At 34.7% G+C, this 20,395-nt stretch overlaps 2 protein-coding genes and 1 non-coding gene across 4 annotated transcripts; all 3 read right to left on the reverse strand.

Moving 5' to 3' along the window:
- Positions 3,049–7,389, reverse strand: LOC18603010 (folate-biopterin transporter 1, chloroplastic). 2 transcript variants are annotated; one of them, XM_007034728.2, is made up of 9 exons: positions 6,972–7,389; positions 6,645–6,896; positions 5,878–5,942; positions 5,616–5,778; positions 4,846–4,994; positions 4,504–4,758; positions 4,240–4,408; positions 4,048–4,140; positions 3,049–3,572 (listed from the first exon to the last, which is right to left on the reverse strand). In XM_007034728.2, exons 2-9 carry the CDS (start codon positions 6,864–6,866, stop codon positions 3,273–3,275), a joined length of 1,416 nt encoding a protein of 471 aa, XP_007034790.1. In that variant the 5' UTR covers positions 6,867–6,896; positions 6,972–7,389; the 3' UTR covers positions 3,049–3,272. The 2 variants fall into 2 exon arrangements, with proteins under 2 accessions (XP_007034790.1, XP_007034789.2); XM_007034727.2 differs by having other exon boundaries at positions 6,645–6,883; positions 6,972–7,381.
- LOC18603011 (protein MARD1) lies at positions 9,104–12,196 on the reverse strand. The gene is made up of 3 exons (XM_007034732.2): positions 10,963–12,196; positions 10,021–10,871; positions 9,104–9,630 (listed from the first exon to the last, which is right to left on the reverse strand). The coding sequence occupies exons 2-3, from the start codon at positions 10,782–10,784 to the stop codon at positions 9,525–9,527; spliced, it is 870 nt and encodes a 289-aa protein (XP_007034794.1). The 5' UTR covers positions 10,785–10,871; positions 10,963–12,196; the 3' UTR covers positions 9,104–9,524.
- On the reverse strand, positions 14,194–14,266 carry TRNAR-UCU. Its single transcript has one exon. It is a non-coding gene; the product is annotated as a tRNA-Arg (tRNA).

Raw genomic sequence — 20,395 nt, forward strand, 5'->3', positions numbered from 1 at the left:
TTTAGAAAGTTGCAAAAGTAAGAAAACAACAATTCACCTGGTTTTAATCTTTGTCGGGTGAATCTTTATATTCCTATGGCATTTTGTAGTGTTTCTTGTGATGATGTCTAGTTATTAGAGCCATATCTCGTTCTTGAAAAATATTTTGTCTTTAAGCCTTGTTCTGCATGACCATTTGCTACCTGGGTTTTAGCTCTACATCCATTGGCTCAGAGAGAGGGTCAATGATTCTCACATGGATTTCTTTGTTTGGTTATGCTAAAAATTTAATGGGAGGTTGAGTCTGTTAAAAAAAAAGTTAATGCCCTTCACATGGCTATTCACATGCATTCCTCTCGCCCTTACTTCCAATCAAGGATCCTTCCCTCCCCAACCCCAACTAATTAATTCAATATCTAGCTCTCATTTCCCAATCAATCATTTGGCATTTGCAACTGAACTTCTAGCATTGGCTTTCTTTAATCATTTTCTGCTAGGGAATTCAAAATCTGTCAATAAGCTGATGTGCTTAAAGCTCTTGTTAATCATCATTAGTACTCTCTGATTTACCCTTGCTTCATTATCATTGTCTGTAATAATTGTTGCCTCATCCAGATATGATCATATATATCCACAATCATATATAATGAATATATCCACAAGCATAATGAGAATCACTTATCAATTATCTAATGATAACTGGGAACCGTTTTAATCAAATACTAACTTCATCATCTCAAGAGCATTCACCTTTCAAATAATAACATGGCAATGGCCAAGAGAAGTTATACATATATGTAGTCCTAGGGATTTTGGTAAAGCAAATATGATTTCCTTTTCTCTATTTTGGATAAGTGAGTAAATCCCTTCATCCAAAACAAGCAGAGATAAACAGAAACAGCATCAACATATATACAAGCTAGAAGCATCTCAGATAAGAAAGAATTTAATAAACATCACTAGGAGCATTTTTTCTTTGTGGGGGGGGGGGGGGATACGTGGAGCATTATAATAAACAGCAGACTGATCCAAAACAATTGTTCTTCTCCACCCACAAAACTGTGGATTCCTTTGAGGAGAAAAATAAAATACATAGATATTAATTTGGACCCACAATTTTCTGAAGTTTATTTTTCTGAAACTGTGATCATTATTGGTTATGAAACTGTTGCTTTTGTTGTATATGATGAAGTGGGGTTTTCATTTTGTTTCAATATTATAATTAGTTATTTTGACCTTTCGTTATTAAATCAGCTTCAATCATTTCTGACCTCAACAACTATTTCAATTTCAACTTCCTACTCTCTCTTCCATCTCAGAAAAAGAAAAAACACCAACTTTTTGGGATGTTGTCTTTGCTGTCTGAGCTATGAAGAATCCTGTTCTTGTTTTTCCATTATTGAGCAATTGAAGAATCTAATCTGGCAATTCCCATGTCCAACTCTTATTTCTCTGTGTAAAATGATGAACTGAGAACATGCAAGTTAAATGTTGTTCATTTGCAAGTTCAGCAGAAGAGTGGATTTAATGCAGGAAAGCAGATTTGCCTCATCAGTTATTTCTAATTTTGGACAGTGCAGACTGCAGAAGTCTTTATATATATATATATATATATATATATATAATACTTTGATATTTTGGCCTAGCTGGCCAATCAAGGAGTTTCTGTAAGAGTCTCAGTGCTTAGATTTCACACACCAAATCAGAGAATTTTATAAATATGAGAATCCCTATTTCTTAAATCAATAAGGTTCTGATAGATTGATTTTGGAGGAGCATAATTCATTACCTGATATTATCCTTGTACAATTCGTCCAAGTTGATGGATGATATCATGATCCAATATTCTCATTTTGCTGTAAGATAATTTGGCAGATACACTCGAATCATCCACATGGAATTCCAACAGCACAGATGTAGTTAAACTAACTAACCTATGAATCATAGGGATTCAAACCTTTATGTATGTCTAAATTAATTCAATGATAACATCAAATGCGTTTTGCTTGCGAGCACGTAAACAAGCATGATCCATAAACTAAATTTCGTTCACAAAATTAACTGCTCCTGAGGTTTATTCACAGAAATATAAACGAGCCAAAGGAGCCAGTCTTGAGCTCAAACTAGGAATAATTTTCAAATGCTGTAACTCGATAGTGGCTCAAGAGCTGTTGTATTAGCTTTCATCCTGGGAAATTACTTGCTTTTCACTTGATCAGATAACATCAACATATCGCAACCAAGTTCTATAACACAAGGGTGTATCATTCCGACCGAAATGAATGGAAAGGAAAGAGTAAGGAACAATGGTTATGGCTGGGGAGGCGGGGTATGTAATGTTTGATCATTTCCATGAGAACAACCTCAAAACTTTTTATCAAGTTAGATCCATACTGCTAGTTTTTGTTCTTGGTGGTGGGGTTTTCTCGGTGTTTGGCAAAAACTGTTGCGAACACCATGGACAGAGATTTGAGTTACCATAATTTATCTCGGTGTTATCCAATGTAATTAAAAATTAGAACAACCTATTGACCTAGATTTTTTTTTTTTTGGTTAAAAAAGGAAAAATGGTCGTGGTTTAAGTTCAGACAGACACGGGGGACATGACAAGGCAAAGGAAAATTTTGTAGGACCGCCCTTGTGCACTGAACAAAAATCGGCCTGCCGCATTTGGAACATCTTCTATTGCACTGTTATCGTCAATTTGTTGCGCCATGGGGCTATTGGCTATGCCTTTATCCCCATCTCTAGCATGAGATGAGCCTTGAGTCAGCCTTAGGCAAGCTACTTGCTACACTTTAATATGTATTACAGTTTCCCTTCTTCTATTTTCTTCTTGTTTGATAAAATTGAAAGGAATTTCATTTGTTATGCATTATAAATATGCTTTTTTAAACAACTAAATAAGTACTCATAAGGCTTGCTAACCAAATGATCTACTACCCATATTGACGATTAACTCCATCACGAGAAAAAGTCGTAATGCTACAATTTATCGTTTTTACATTTTTTTATTATCAAAATTACTTAATTGGTTGTTTCAACGTAATCGAAAGTAGCATCACCGGAGAACAATCAAATTCTTAAGTCATAAGTCATTTCAATCAAGCAAAGCATGGGCTTTGAATCTGTCCCGTTATATGTACAGAGCTCTCCCCTCCCCCTCGTTCTACATCCCTGTGTTCTAAACTGTAATCTATAGTCAAACAAAAAGCTCAAACATTTTGGAAAGGAGGGAAATTTATGGAAGAGGATAGACACATGTTGCACACAGAGGCGCAAACAGCCAGTATTCAATTAGATTTCATCTCAATATCTACATTCCCCTCAGAAACAGTGTCAGAATCATCCCCAGGAAGGAGGCCAAGTAGAGGCAAAGGCAACAATGAACTGAGATTGCAGAGGATTATCAAGGTGGCTAAGTTATCAAATTTATCCTTGGTCACACCGAATACCTGGGTCAGACCAGCACCTATCAGACCACCTATGACACTGCCTCCATTTGATATGGACATCAGAGTCGCAAAAAGTGTTGCTTCCATTCCTTCTGGACATAGTTTTGCTGCAAGTACAAGAACAGGCATGAAAGAAGCCTGCAGCATTGTGAAGTGCAGACAAAATCAGCAGCAGGACTTGAAATAAAATAAATAGAAATAGTTGAGCAACTGTGAATGCTATGAAGATATCATGAGACCATCACATCATAACTATCTTGCTATATTGGATATTACAAGCCTAGAGTAGATTGATGAAAAGGGCCTCCCAGAAAATGTAAAAGAAACTCTTTAACTTTGGAGTTAATAGACTTCCGAAAAGGGCTGCACATTGTTGTAGCCACATTTGAAACAGTACCTAAAGAAACTCCTTTCATGCTATAACATCAATTTTATTTAAAGAGGGAAGACTTAAAAGAAATCTTCTACCAGGCAGTAACTCAAAAAGCACACAATTTCACCTAGTATTCTCAAAACTACTGCCTGTCCAACTAGAGATAATGGTCACCATAGGCAGAGACCATTCGTTTCTATTACAGATTATAGCAAAAAGGAAGAAGTAAATGTATATTACCTGACCAAGAACAGTTAGAATCAAGGAATCCCCGATTGCAAACCACTCATCACTTACTCCAAACTGCCGGTTCAATCCAGTAACAAGAAAGACCTAAGCAAAGAAGAAAAAAAAGATATAAAAAATGCCTATAAACACAATATGCAAACCATCTTTAAACAACTTCAACCAAAAGAAAATCAAATCACAAACCTGAGTCATTCCAAGAGCTGTACCAATAATTGTTGTGGCAAGAAAAATCTTGCGCAATGGAACATTTTTTAGAAATCCATTATACAGTCCAACTCCAACCAATGAAGCAACTGAAGTAACAAGCTTGACACGTCCTAGAAATTCTGGGGTAAAACCAAGTTTATTTGTGCTGAAATGAAAAGAACCTTTGGTTGCAGATATGAAACCAATTAACAGAAAAATCAAGTGACAACAAAGAAATTTAAACAAAATAACAGAACTTACGTGAAGTAAAACAGGGCAGAGTCCGACTGCGGTGTTGCCTGCCACAAGAAAATAAAAACTGTGGGAAGAAATACATTGGGCTGTCTGACAGCATTCCACAACTGAATAATACTCTCTCTTGAGCTTTCAAGAAAGCTAGGATTGCCCAAAAGAACATTCTGCACCCTTGCTGGGCCAAGCAAACGCTGTTCTTTTACAAGAACAGCAACAGCAGATGTTATCAGTGGTAGCAATGCAGTGACACCAAAAACAAACCTGAGACATTAAATTGGTAACAACATGATTAGCTGGAAATGTCTTTTGTCCTTGCAAATTATATCCATAAAAAATCACCTTAACTACCTTACGCCATAAGTATCCACCAGAGAGCCACTAAAATAGGAGCTTACAATTCCACCAAAAGCTGAAGATCCCCAGCATAGAGACTGAAGAGATCCTGACATGCTTTGTGACTCCCCACGAGCCCTCTCCACAACCATGGAATCTACAACCTACACTTTGCATTAGTTTCTACCATAATACTAAAATATGACTAAGAGAACACCTGAACAGAGATTTTTAAGACTTAACTTCTGAGAGTAGTGTAAAGCGCACATGCTCATGCAGTCATGTATGAGTTGCCCATAGAGAGAAAATACACTAAAAATGGCATCTGTTAAAATAAAGCACACCCAACTAATTGAAAAGCTGTGAAAATTATCTTCTGTTTGGCTTGATGAATGTGCTCAAACAAGATTGTATGGAATTATATACTTTACATCTGAGCATCGCATGCACAGAGGAAGTCTCAGTCTCTCAGCTCCTTAAGACTTGTAAAAGGATTAAATTACTATTTTATTCTTAAGCACAACTTAGCTTGACTTCAATGTATGATTAAGTTGCTAAATATTGGCAGAAAATCCTGCAATAATTCTCTTTCCAATGTTGGTTGTATCGATAGTTTTGACTTCAAATGTAACCAACTTACATTACATGACAAAATTACCATGGGCAATATGCATCACAAGAGCAGTGCAGCTATAAGAAATCATAGAAGTCTAAACTGCCCTTGAAAGAAACAGTCATCTTCAAGTGAATAACTTAAAATATTCTGCCAAGCAGAAGACACTCACAACATCTGAAAAGGCAACAGAAAGAGATCCAAGAAGTATGCAAAATGCAGCACTGTACTTGCTGTCAACAAACGTGGCCATCAAACTCCAAGAGAGAGCACCAAGAAGCCCTGATAGAACCAAGTATGACCTTCTTCGATAACCAAATAATGGGATTGAATCACTGCAAAAACAGAGTGTTGCTATAAACAAATCCAGAAACAAAATAAATACTTCAAAATGCTCAAGGATGTCCACAAAGAGGTAGTTAACAGAGTCGCACCTAATAAATCCATAAAGTGGCTTAACAAGCCAGGGCAGAGCTGAAAAACCCGATATCACTGCTGTCTAGTCAACCACGTATAACTTGTCAGTCCTTGAAAAAGATGCTAAGATAAATATGCAATAAATGCAATGAAAACTCATTAAAATGCTCTTCTTAAGCTGCCTGCTTCTCAAGTTTACATCTATTCTTTACTATGGTTTTAGGGACACATAGTCCAATGCTTAAATCCTCCACATTTCTGTTTTTATAACTAAATTCAGTCCAACAAATCAAAGTTGGGCACAATAACAAATAGTATTTCACAAAAGATCAAAATTACAAATGCAAGTTTTTGGAAAAAAAAATATACGAGTTTCTTTATACAATTATAATAGAATACGTGTTGCATTTTGGTTATTTGTTCACTTTTAATTAATTGCTTTTACTTCTTAACAATTTTTAGCAAGCCAAAAGCAGAAAACAAAATGCAAATTGTAAAAGCAACAATCAAAACAATTTGCACCTTTCAAAGCTGCCATAAAGCAAACATCTTTGTAAGTTGCTATATAGCAAAAGCAAATTGAACAAAAACAAAACCATACTTGATTAAAATGAACAAATGACTAAAATGTAATACTTATTTTACCATCATTATTTCATATAAATAATAAAATCATGCATTTCGTTATCCAATTAAACCAAATACCTTAATTAACTTAAAATAAGTGCTAAATATCAAATTATCACTAAAAACAGCTTGAAAATCAAGAAAAAAGGAAACATACTTCTGCAGGATCAAGATGCAAATCATCTTTCAAGTAAAAACTAACAGCAAGCCTCGAAAGGCCTAAGACGCCTTGAACGAAATACACCATAGCAACCGCCACATTGTCCGGCGACAAATCGACGCCAAAGCATTTCAATCTGCCCCCGCCGCCGAAATACCTGTTCTTCTTCCTCGAACTCGTCGATGTCCTTGTCTCTTGTTCCACCTCCATCGCTAACATTTCTCTATTTCCAGCACCTAAAAGAAGACACTAAAATTAAATTCAAATTCTTCTCTTTCATTTCTTTCTTCTCTTAAGAAATGAAAAAAAGAAAAAGAAACTTACTATTTCTGGAATCTAAAAACGGTTCCTTTTCCCTGGAGGTAAGCGGGATGGTGACGGACATATCGTTTCTTTTGCGACGATGTTTCCGGCGAAGCCTGCGGCGGTGAGAGACGGCGACGGGAACGATCGGTTTACGACGGCGATTTTGATGGTGAGAGGGGAGAGGAGAAGAGGAGAGGAAGGACAAAATGAGGTTTTGGGAGGGTAAGATTGAGATTGAGGAAAGAGAATGTGGAGCCATTAATTTAAGCTGTCTTAATTTTTTAATGAAAAGCAACAAATTTCAGAGGAATTGTTGTGTATCAAATTACAAAACTGTCCTTAGGGAGGATTTAAATACCATTTAACGGTCTGGTTCGGTGTACATTTGCTTTGGAGCAAGCCTTTATTGCCAAAAGTTTTTGTGGGGAGGAAGATGAGTTATGAAAATGTGGTTGATATGCAGCCAGGCATGAGCTGGGTGACTTTATGGTTCAGCCCAAAGGACTATTCAAACTATTTGGGCCAGCTTGTTTTTATAGCTGACGTGATTGGGCTGGACTTTCATGGGGTTTAACAATGTAATAATTTTTGGTCACCAATAAAAGAAATTTAAGTGAAATTGTCATTTGAATTATTCTCTTGGAAACAAGATTTTATGTTTAAATAAATCATAATAGCTTTTTTTTTTCTTGTCTAAAGAAATTTATGACATGTTTGGTTGGGTAGAATAAAATAACCATTCCTTTCTTATTCTTAATCTTTTCTTATAACTATTTTTATTTTATTTCATTCCGTGAATCAAATTACATAAAATAATTATTCCAATTTTATCGATTTTCACAAAAAAAATTATACTCTTCCATTACGCGAATAAAACGTATCCTTAAAACTATAGGAATAAATTTTCAATACTTCCTTTGCTAATAAAACAAAATATCCCTCTCGAAATAAAATATCGTAGGGCGGAAGCATCAGTGCCAATACCATGCGCACAGTACGGAACAGTGGAAGGGAAAATGAAAAACCAAAAAGAAGGGATGATTCTAACGTGGAAATGGTCCCAAATTCTGTTCTGTTTTCACGCCCGGTCTCTCCCTGTGCCAACCGCTATTACTATTCCTAAACCCTATCTTTCGCACATGGCTACTAGCCAATAGATCCGCCATAGTGAAAGGGTTGTGGCGGGCATGGCAGGACCCCTTCTTTGTCAGGGCAGGCTTAGGCCAGACCAGGACCCCCTTGCCTGCCTTTGTCCTGCTGCATTTTGATAACCTGGGTCACCTTAATTGGACCCGACGATCATTTCTCTCCCCTTTTTGATGCTCTTTCTCAATGCTAGTTTTGAGTAGCAAGTTTTACTTCTTTGAGTTACAGATGCAATAACACATAGACCCCAAAAGCAACAAACAACCAACAGCTTTTTGAGTCGTATTTGGATTCAAATTATACCCTGAATCACGAGACAAATACTAATTTATATGGAGTTTGTGGCTCAAACAAAACCAAGCCTGACTAGCTTAAGACTGCTGAGGTTTTTACTAAAGCTTGACAACTGCATGTGCCACTTTTCTTTTTAGTAGTCTCACAGCAGTTACTTCAATCTCGATGTTTACCTTTCAGTTCGAGTATATTAATTTTCAGCTTACAATTCTTGACCTCATGAATTGAATAATGTGGACTTAAAGCATACAAGTTGGGAGCATGTCAGGTTTCTTAAAGTCTTTGCTCTGCTATGCTTAAAGAAAATGGCATTTAACTCATTCCTTCATGTTACCGCTCACAGGAGAGAATGATGCATAATTGATGAAAAGTTTCAACCAGCAACTTTAAAATAAGGTTAAAGATCTTAAAATCATAGGGGCAATCTTCATTCCCCAGACGCAACTGTCCCCTTGGGCAGCTCACCAAGCTTACGTATTTGATTTGTTTAAAATTTGGTGTCCTGAAGAATTATTCCCTGGAATTATTCACTAGTCTGTTCCTTGAAAATGGTAGACTTACGTCAGGGTTGTATAAAAAAATATAGAACTACCTGCATAATCCACTAAAGAAAAGCTAGAATAATGAATATGACCAGGAGAAGAAGAAAGAGGACGTACTTAAGAAAAGAAAAGAATCTACTTCAGTTGAAGTCATTGGCTCTTAGTGCCTAATCAAAAGATGATTAGTAGATAAAAATAAGCGAAGATAATACATGCGTTTAAGTTACAAATCAGCATGATCATCATTGCCATTTGCCACCAACTTTGAAAACCAAAAACCGAGGACAGAAACCCAACAGTAATCACCCAATTATCACTTGCAAGAAAATGAGTTCTACAAATAGCAGAGCCTTTTGCTCCCTCCCTCCACCCGTAGAGAGAGATGTAAGGAGTAAAACCAAGGTTCAATTTCAAACATCTAAGCAGATTAAAATGCTCAAAGATATATATAATCCAGTACTTGGTTTTTTTTTTTTCTTTCCACCAATACTTTTATGATAGTCTGTGAACAAAGTTGTGGAGTTGGTTTACTTTTTCTTGGCTAGCTCTTCAAGGGAAAGAAAAAGACTGATGAAGATCAAAACAAACGTCAAGAACAAGTCCCAAAGACATCATCAGATTCCAGTTTATCTATCCCTTCCTCTAGCATCATCTCTTGATACCTGCATTCTCTGCTGCAAAATGCTTTCTCCCCTCTGAAAGAGAATAGAGCAATCAGATTCTAGATTTTGATATCACTTGGATTGATAAAAAAAAAAGCAACTTTGATGTTTAAGAAAGTTGAAATTATTCCACTAACACAAAAAACCAAGCTCAAATTATATGTCCTGAGACTAATGAAACCACAAAGTACAGGGTTGTTTAAAAGCAAAATACAATTCAAATTAAGCTCAAGGTATTAATTGATCGAAGTTGGATCAAATTTTCATCAAATACTAGATCAAAACATTTTCTTTCACCTTGAAAACTGAAAAAAACAGAAAAAAATTATGAGAAAAATAAAAGAAGATAGAGTAATACCAAAAAAGTAATCATGTCAGAAGAGAGCAGAAAACAATTCCAAAAATGGAAAGCTTGAGTCTAACCTGTACATGTAAATGTCTTTTCCCTGTCCAAGATTCTTCTTGCAAGTGTAACAGAAGCTGAGAAAACTCTCTGATTGGTAACTAGATCTATCAGCCAAAAATCCATTCTCCCTCTTCAAAGAAGAGAACCCAACAACCCCACAGCAGCTCTCAACAATGCAATTATCAAAAATATGGGTGGTTCTTGGATTAGGCCCATGAGATATTACACAAGTGTAATCTTCTGAGAGTTCCATCTCAGTAGCTGAGAGACTCCCAGCGAAGACCCCAGGAGAATTCAAGGTCTCAATGCTTTTCCTCACTGGAGAAGGAGACATGCCAGATGAAAATGAACTCAACTGAGAATTCCTTGTCTTGATACCAAACTCGGGAGGTGTTCTAGGAGATTCTGCTGGAGAAAAAACAGGGGGCAAAGATGGAATTTGGATCCTTAGTTGTGAACCAAACAGGACAGATTTTGACAAGTTGGAGTCAGAATCATCATCTTTGAGAGCATCAACAATGCCAAGACCAACCCCTTTAGTTTCAAGTTTATGTCTAGTTTCAGGTTCTGGGGTTTTGGGGATGCTTGATTCAGACCAAAATGGGTTTCTGAAAGCTGAAAATGGTTTGCTATCAAGTATAGAAGTTGGGCTCATAACAACCTCAGTATTATCAGAAAAGGCTTTTAAAGTAAAACCAGTGAACAACCTAGGAAATGAGGTGGGCTTCTTTTGCTGCTTGTTGTCTGTGGGACTTGGAGGAGTAGCGCCACAGTCTGCCATTATTAAAATCTAAACCTTTGCTTTCTGATTCTTGCTCTTGATCTCTTTTAGAGCATCAATTGAAAATTTGGTAGTATTATTCTTGCCCTGTCAACCATGGCAAAGAAAAATTTTAAAGAAAAATCCAAGCATTACATGGAGAAGAACAATTTAACAAAGGAAAAAGAGAGAGACTCGCCTGAAAATATTGGGATTTTACCAAGAAACTGTTGTTGATTGAAAGAATTATCCTTTCAAGGCAACTTTAAGCTTCAAAAATAAGAAAAAAAAGGAATTTTCTTTTTCTCCTCTTTTGAGGTTAATATAAGCGAATGAGGAAAACAAGGGCAATATCAACAGAGTCAAAACCACCATCTTTACAAAACCCAGAAACCAGAAAACAAAACCGAAGGCCCCATGGAACACCTCTCCTTGTCTCCGCTACAACTCTGTGGCCTCCATTTCTGAACAGTTAATTACAAACCCATGACAAAAAAAAGAACAATAAAGAAGAAGAAAGATTTCGCTTTAATCTCCCTTATTTCTCGGCTATTGCTACCTCAATTTCTCAGTAAGAATCTATCTGGAGAGACTTCAGAACAGACATGCATAGAGGCCCTCACGGGTCATCATCATAGAGACCAGACGTGCAATGAATCAGAAGAAAGAAGGTTTTGTATTTTTGTTTCCTATAATATAATAAAGCTTTCTTTTTGGGCTTGGCTTTTGCTTCCTCCTTTTCTTTTTTTCTACCTTCCACTTTCTTTTATCTCACCTCAATGCAGTCCAATTCTCAAAAAAGAAATTGGTTTTTTCTATATCATACTAAAAAGATTCAATAGATGTAGACAAAACCCCTTCACACAACCCCCCAAAAAGAAAGAAAGAAAAAAAAAACAATACAAAATTTAATATACCTAAAGAGGACTACAATAAAAGAAACAAAAAACCCAACAAGAAAACAAAACAAGATTAGTGAATTCTGAACTGTGGGTGATCAGTTTTTTTCTCTCTCTTTCTTAACTGGGTTTATCTTTTTTTTTCTATGCTCTTTTATTTGAAACCCCACTATTGCAGTTTCTCCATCATCAGTGCTGAAAAATTAGCATGGAATTGCAGAGAAAAGACAGAGAAAAAGAGAAAAGAAAGTGAGAGAGAGAGAGAGAGAGAGAAAGAAAAAGAAAAAGAAAGCTTTTTGTTCAATTGAGGAGTTGTTGGGGGTGAATATAAAGACGCGTGTGCATCAGAATCAGCAGTTTTTGGCTAAAACCACCTCTCCCTCACTGTCTCCTAATATGGCATGTGTTTTTTCACGTCAGTTTTCCCTTTTCCTTTTTTTTCTTTTACCCTCGGCTGCTTTCTTCTACAACTGCTGATGGATTTTTCTCAGTGGAATTTCGATTGCTAAACTCGCTTTTTCTTCTTTTCCTCTGCCTCTGTTAATATCAATGGCTGCCTATTTATAAAAGCACCGAGGCATTGAAAGCTGACGGGACTGCCCAGCCGTAAATTATTAGCTTAACCAAAGCAGCACTCGTTTTTGCAGCTCTTGGCTTGGCTCGGCTCATTTTTATGGCTTTGGAGTTTGGGGTCTTCTCTTTCTTTTTTTTTTAGTCCTTTAATTGGAATACTGTCTTGATTCTTCAGGCTTGAAGCTTAAGACTTAAGAGTTGTTGAATGTTGGAATTAAATTAATAAAAGATTATTAATTTTGGAAAAATACAGTGCCTGAAATTTGATGAGCTAGCCGAATGAACAACTTGACCAAAGTAGTGATAAGAAATCCACTTGGGACTTAAATTACGTGAAGGACACTGACCTATAAGCTCAGGTTAAGTTGATCCCCACGTCAGTGCCCTAGGTGGGGCCCTTCATAGTTTTTCTTTTTGGACCAATTTTGGATTTGGAAAATAATAAATAAATCACGGACCGCCCTGGTGGACCCATCATCATCATCATACTCAAGGTCCACCGGATGGGCCTCAAAGTAGGTCCTACTTAACTCCCAGTTCTACACTCGAGATTCCTGACCCGGACCCACCCATCACTGATATCGGGCATTCGTGTTTGATAAATAACAACTTAGTATTAATCTGGGCTAAATTATTTTAATTCCGTTTTTACTGAAACGCCCTTGTGAAAACGATGAATCGATTTTAACGGCAGGGACACAATTGGGAAGAATCTTGGGAGGGACCCCCTTAGAGAATGATGGTTGTCCAGAGGCTTAATTAATGGGATACCTTGATTTACCCAACCACTCCGAGGCCGTAGGCTGGACCCCCCCCCCTATTTTTTTTTTTCAGTTTTTGGTTAATTTTTGAGCCACCCCACTTTTAGCCCTTTCGCTATTGTTTCAGCCCAGGTGCGAGGGGGGCTGACTGCCAAGGAGCCACTACGTGGTATGTACTGTGTATATAGAGGGAGGAGAAATTTCAAATGGAGAACAAAAAAAAAAAAAAGAAGAAAAGAAAAGATTGTGGGAAGAAATGGCTTTCCATGAAAACTTTTGGGAACGAGATTGGTCCTAATATGTGTATAATAAATTAATGATAATTGACGGAGTTTCATGTCTCAAATTCAATCATATTTGTGCATTATTATTGATTATAAAGTCTAAATCATTAAGCCAAGATCTTTTCTATTATTATAGCTAAAACTTGTGTTATGACCCAATAACGCGACCAATAGTTAACAAGATTTGACTTATGAAAAAACAGTGTTTGTGTTGTATTTTATTAATTAGTTATGAAATGAAATTTGTGTTTAGTGTAGGTTGATATATCTAATCTATACTTAATATGTTTTATTATGTTTAATAAATTAAAACAATAAATGTTGTAAAATCCATTTATTACTACGTGAAATTATACAAAAAGAGGTAGACTTGTCCCATTATTATTTTTTTCACTTCAACAATATATGAAAAGATAGTTACCAAATTTTTGGTATATATTTATAACGTATTTGATTTTAGATTCCTTTTTCTAAAATAAAGAAAAATAGAATATTACCAAGCCTCAATCATCCTTAAGGTGACATTATTTTGCCATTAATAAAATATATAAGTTAACCAAATAATCATGGAACTTCCAACTTTGACAAAAAAACACCTGATAAGTGATATCAAAATTAAGAAGGTTTTAAAAGCAATCTACTTATCCAAACTTAAAATATAAAATAAAATGAAGATTGATGAATAAATTTGACGTTTGCTATTAAAGAAAATAAAATAAAGATTAAAATGGGTATGAAAAATTATGACGAATTAAGAGATTACATTGTTTTATAACTTGATGAGTGTTACATTAACTGAGGTGATTTTTTACTGCTTATGATAACAATTTCAGTTTTGTTTTGGGAAGCCCAATTAATCTTTTGAAGTGAATCTTCTAGGAAAGAAAAAAAATATTGAAAAGAAATATCAGGTCACGCCTGGTGGGACTCGAACCCACAATCGTCTGATTAGAAGTCAGACGCCTTATCCATTAGGCCACAGGCGCTGGCGTCATCTTCCACCTAAGAACATTTATTCAACGAATGATTAGGACCGTACATATTGGCCGCTAGCAAAGTACGTAAAACAGCTGCTATGAACACTGTGATTTCACTTAGGTATAGCGAGTTTTTTAATTTCTTATATAAAAAAAAGTTATGTGTCTAACTTACAAAAGAAATAAGCATTTATAAATTTATTATTAATTATCTTTATATTTATAGGAGTAGTCGGAATTTTTTTATTGTTGGAAAAACAATAATTATTTTCTTTATAATAGTAGCTTTTATTCAATAAGAATTTATGATAAGTGTATATATCTACAATTCAAATAATCGGAGTTCAAAATCTAATTTTTTATAAAATAATAAAATACAAATCATCACTATAATAAATTTTGATTTTAATCACATTTTTTGAAGCAATATACAGTTTTTTATATAGTAAAATTATAAAACATGCAACTATTTAAATTTTTAGTGAGATATAGCTCAAAATTGTTGTGTGCATGTTAGAGTAAATGAGGTCTCTAGTATTTGTTATAATTTCTTGAATCTAACAAATAATATATCATTGACTTAAATTGACTTTAATACAAATCAAAATCATCATTATTAGAATGGTTTGCTAATTTAATTACTTTTAAAGCATTTATAGTGATTGCATTAATTATAACTCGTATTTACTTAATGAGCGCGTTTCTTTTTTTAAAGCAAAAGCGTTAGAACTTTTAGGTAGAAACTTCAAGTCTCTTTACATGTGAATTTAATTCATTTTTATATTATTTTATTCAACTGATTTTTTTCCATAATTGTAATAAGTGATATATATCTATCTATATATATATATATATATGAAACTTATTTGATTATAATTAAAATTTCTACTAATATACCATCCTAGTATTCAAATCTTCTTTCACGGGGGCTAGTATTATTTATTTCTAATATATTATCCAATCATTAGATTTAATATTTGTTTTAAAAAAAATGTTGATCAATTTACTAGTATTATTTATTTCTAAGTGGCATATTGTTTAACTCATTTTCTTCTACCATTAATTGCTTTAAAGAAACGACAGGGTTTATCATACGGGGCTACTCTTATATTTAAATATACTAATAACATATGAAACAATTTTAAAAAGTTTTATTAGCATTCGAGCATTTTGCTCATTGGTTGGTGCATGAACTTCCTACCTAAAGAGTAGATTTCGAATCTCCCTTATTCCAACTACAAAAAAAAAAAACCTTAAAAAGTTTTATTACATAGTTTTGCAATCTCAAAAAAAAAAATAGTGTTCTCCTTAGAGAGCATTACCTTATGCGTTGAGATTCTAATTAAACCAGCTTCATGTGTCCTAATTAATTGACTCAATCTGAAACAGATAGAAAAAATAAAATAAAAATGCCAAACTTATAGGATCCTACAAAAGATAGCACACAAAATTTGTACTTTATCTCTCACAAAATTATGCACGATCAATCATTTAAATTGTGTATAGTTTGGAGGATGGGCAACATATCGGCTTAATTACTCTTTAATATTAATTTGCTACTATGTATAACTTGTGAAACAAGTTGTTTTCTTATTCGATACGACAGTTGTGGATCGATTTCAGTTGCATAAAATCGGAGCAAGTTTAGTTATCAGGTACGTGATTCATAAATGCTTTTCAGGACCTCGTAATGAATCGGTAGAGTAATCTCTTGACTAATTTCTTGAAGCTTTTTTTGTTTAAAATGAAGAAGCTTTTAATGAGGACATGTCTTTGTCAATGAGAAGGTTAAAGGTGGAGCCCCTAATAATTAAGTGAAATAAGTTGTAATTAAGTTTTGGATTATTATGGTTACATAACAAAATGGAAGCCGAAAGCAAAATTTAATGAATTTTTAAATTTAATTGTACACGAAAAGTATCGATAGAAATGAAATTTTTTTAGTTAAAATCGAATAATATATCAAAATTGGTGAAAATAATTTAAATTTTTTTTTACGTTCATAATTATTGAATAAAAATTATATATCTGTTTTGAAGTTTGGATTTTTAATTCTAGTTTTCATATATCCAATTACTTATAATAAGAAATTATATGGGCATAATCACTTCATTTAACACCACATAAGAGCACTATATTGCAAATATTCGTTCATGTTATATATATTGTAACTCAATTATCAATTGATTAATTAAATAAAATGAAAATCTGGTTACGGTAATCATATTCTTCGATGTTTATCAAAAGGATAATAATAATCTTCAATGTTCATGGTAAGGAAAAAAGAAGATGAAAATGAAATGGCAAGACTACAATGTCCACATCATGTTATCAAAAACCTAACCCTATATATAGTTGGAGCAAGTGGGAATTGCATCAATCTTTTCCTTTATGATGTAACCCTAGCTAGGGGCAAGCACTTATGATCTTGATAATATCTCTATGACGATGCCATAGTTTAAGACTGAAAGAGAGGGACCCCATATATATACTTGCCTTTTTTATTTGTTAATTAAGGTTTTTTATGAGTAAAATTGACTTTGCGACCAGAAAATGGTTATACCATTCTAAATTTTAGTTATCGAAATATAGGTAGATTTCATAAATTCAAATAAGAATAGGTTGTATGAATTATTAATATGTGACATATATATATATATATATATATATATATATATATATATATACATATTTACCCAAATCATAAGCAGGAACGTGAATAATGTGATGTTTTCCTTTTGTTTAAGGTTTTTCTTGTCTAATTGCGTGTGGAAATTAATTAAATGTCCTCTCAAAGGACTTTTGAACCAAAAAATGGGTCATGGGAAAGCTCTCGAGTCTTGATCAAGCTCCATGCCAACGGGACCTACATTGACTTGATCACCTGAATGCGTCGCATTTATTAATGCTGGAGTGTTAGAGGCGCGAAGAACTTTAGTAAGTAAATCCACAGAAAGGCTATGATAAGACCAGAGAGAAGACATCACTTAAGAACAAATGTTCATGCACCCATGGTTGGTTTTCTATAGTTATATCATGTTCCTAACCTAGAGTTGATGCTACTTATCCAACGAAAGAGGGCAATTTCAGTAACCCAACTCCTCAGTCTTCTGTTACTTAATTTAAGCAAAAATCCCAGCTGTAGTGGAACCTCAAATCTGGACACTAGACCTCACCAAATCAAACAAAAGGATAATGAAAAAGGAGAACCACATATCTATAGATTCAAATTTGTTCCTATCATGATGATGCCATGCAATTTTTATTAAAAAGGATCACTACTACTAATACTATACTACTATTTGATCTCTTGCTGGAGGTCAAGCAAGACATGATTTCATTCTACTAGGTACATATACTACCCCTCTCTAGCCCCCCCAGAGAGGAGAGTAACATAACAAAAAAGAAAAGAAAAGCTGAAAAGGGCAGCCATGAGCAATGGGTTTTAGGTTCAATGATTGAGCAAAGCTTCCGCCTTGTTGAGACCCCAATTTGTTTTACCCTGTAGCTGTTCTTAGATGAACAGATTCTTTACATGCAAAGACACGTACGTTTCACCAAAAATGAAACTTAGTAAAAGAAGTAGGTGACACAGCTCCCTTGGGGCCTCAATGCTCACATGGAAAAACCTAGTGGGTAGGACCATTCACGAACCTATTCAGATGTCCTTTTTCATAAGTTTTAAGTATATAGTGAGATTGGTGACCCTACCCTAATCATTAACCATCAGCTTTCTTTTTTCTTTTATACTAGCACTAACACTCTTGCTGTTTCTTTCTGACCTCTGAAATAATTGTAAAAACTATATACTCCATCCATTTGCCTTTTAGGCATATAGACATAGCTAGCTAGGCTTTAATGACAGTCTTAATTTCATAGTCCATCAAGATGAAATCCATTCAGTTTTTCACTTTTGTATGAAGGCACATATAGATAATTTCCTGTTTTTGATGCATTAATTAGAATAGATAGGAAGGGTTAATTTATTGTCAACTGGTCATGAAATTGGTGTAAAACCATGCAAGTACACAACCCTTAAATTTTGTTGTATGATTGTATCTTAATTCTTATGCAAGGCCCCGCGTATCCTAAGTAAAAGGCCAAATCCCTTAAAGAAGTGAAAAGTAATGTGACAAAATTTTTGATCACAACTATATAGTTATCCTGCAGAAAGAACATCGAGGTATAAAGGGAAAGAAGCAGAAAAGATTTAGTAATAATCCATCCAGCTACAACGATATCCGAGCCCAAATTACATTCTTGTCTTAGGCACCCAAGTTCTCCTTTCCTTTAAGCTTTTTGGGACAATTACGTCTTGCTTTATCCAAACTCTCTGCGCGGCAATCATCACATATTTTGCATGCCTCCATGCTTAGATGTTTTCTTAATAGGAAGGGGACCAATGTCGTTGTAGTTCCCTAACTATTGCACTAGATGAAGGCAAGATCAACAGGAAGGCTAAAAGTTCCTTGAGCCCTTGATAGTACTACAAAATTGGAACAAAAACCATCTAAAAATTAAGTTTGCTTAAATGAAGTGTTTTGATCAATATGTGAAAAGGTCGACTAGGATTGTGCATTCAACGATTCCACCCCATTCCTTTTGATTAAGTTCCCTGACTAGTGACTACCAATTAAAGCCTAATACAAGTACCCAGAAAAAAGAAAAAAAAAAAAAGAAGAGAATGGGTATAGTGTTGTTGGTGGTGAAGATACCCTAGCTCTTAGAAAGTGAAATGTGATAGGCAAATGAAAGAGAGAAGAGTTGGATTGAAAACACAAACAAGGATATGAAAGGATTCCCCTCGTGATGACAAAAGCACTGATGGAGACTTCAAAGATGTAAATGTGGCTGATATTATTAACCCCTTTTCCTTCTAAGAATTATCACTCATTGAATTGAACAAGAAAGAGAAGAGAATGATGGGTTGCTGGGTATGAAAAGGGTTATTGTATTAAAGAAGCAAAGTAGGAATTTTGGAAAAAGCATCGAAAAGAGAAGGGCAAGTTTCGATTTGTCTTTGTCCATGAAAGGGCACATTTATTCACTGTTCTTTTCCCAAGCAAGTACATCTACAAGTTACCTAGCAAGGAAACACTGTTCCTTCTCCTCATCACGATTATTAATTTCCTCATTATCAACCCCAAAAACACAAAAAGGTATTAGTAGATCTGTGGGGTTGCCAAAATGTGAAAACTGAGCAAATAACAGTTTTAAATTAATTCATTTTAATTGATATTTGTAGTTAAAAGCATTTGAATATTTGATTGAATTGGGAGCGAAGTGAAGGTAATTCCTGTCACTTAAAATTTGTTCACTGATAAAATCCATTGCAGTGGTAGGTGTGCCACCTCTTTCTATCACCCATGTTCTGCATACCACGTGGCGCACTTTGATTGGCCTAATTGGGACCTTGGAAAACATAAAATGATTTTTTTCTCAAGCCCAAGTTTGGTCCTTTTCTGTTCTCAGAATTTAACTGCATGCACTGATCATCGCCGTCCTTTTTATGGCAGTCTCTCATCTGCATATACATACAATGTGTTGTGGCCTATGGGAAATGGATGGTGATCACAACTGATATCAAAAGGGCAACTAATAACCGCCATGTGGTCCCACATTGGAAGATCACAGGGGCCTCAGAGTTTAATTCAATCAGTACACATGTGTGTCATAACCATCTGATGTTGATGTTGGCAAAATCTGATTTTCGGAAGGTTGATATCGAAAATTTAGGTCAAATGTTTTGACGACCCAAAAGTTACTGGGTCCTTTTGCTCAAACATAGGCCTTAATAATTTGATTTTTTATTTTATTTTATTTTAATGAAATATATAGGTAAATATTTACAATAACATAAATATTGTCAATTAATTATCAATATTTCATTTTAAGTAATTATCATCGTGAGATTAATTCAATTGGTAAGTTTATTTGTGATCTTCGCAACAAATGATTTTACCTGCATGGCACAAGTGTAATTGTTACTACCTTGAGCATACTAACCAAAAATAAATAAATAAACAAGTGAGTTCTTATTTGCATCTTACCTTAGTTTCTTCATTGGCATTAATTATCCATTGAAAAATTGACACATCTTATCTTAATTTGGATTGAACATCCTATCTAATCTTAAAT

Source organism: Theobroma cacao, chromosome 4, assembly GCF_000208745.1.
Source record: "Theobroma cacao cultivar B97-61/B2 chromosome 4, Criollo_cocoa_genome_V2, whole genome shotgun sequence".
Classification (NCBI taxonomy): domain Eukaryota; kingdom Viridiplantae; phylum Streptophyta; class Magnoliopsida; order Malvales; family Malvaceae; genus Theobroma; species Theobroma cacao.

Excerpts from the sequence above, each read along its gene's own strand:
- LOC18603010 (XM_007034727.2), bottom strand. The coding sequence starts at position 7,212 with ATGGCTCCACATTCTCTTTCCTCAATCTCAATCTTACCCTCCCAAAAC. Across the intron at positions 4,409-4,503 it reads TCTGCCCTGTTTTACTTCAC|CACAAATAAACTTGGTTTTA; the intron begins GTAAGTTCTGTT and ends TTTTCATTTCAG. Across the intron at positions 3,573-4,047 it reads TTCTAACTGTTCTTGGTCAG|GCTTCTTTCATGCCTGTTCT; the intron begins GTAATATACATT and ends ACAATGCTGCAG.
- LOC18603011 (XM_007034732.2), bottom strand. The coding sequence starts at position 10,784 with ATGGCAGACTGTGGCGCTACTCCTCCAAGTCCCACAGACAACAAGCAG. Across the intron at positions 9,631-10,020 it reads AAAGACATTTACATGTACAG|AGGGGAGAAAGCATTTTGCA; the intron begins GTTAGACTCAAG and ends ATTCTCTTTCAG.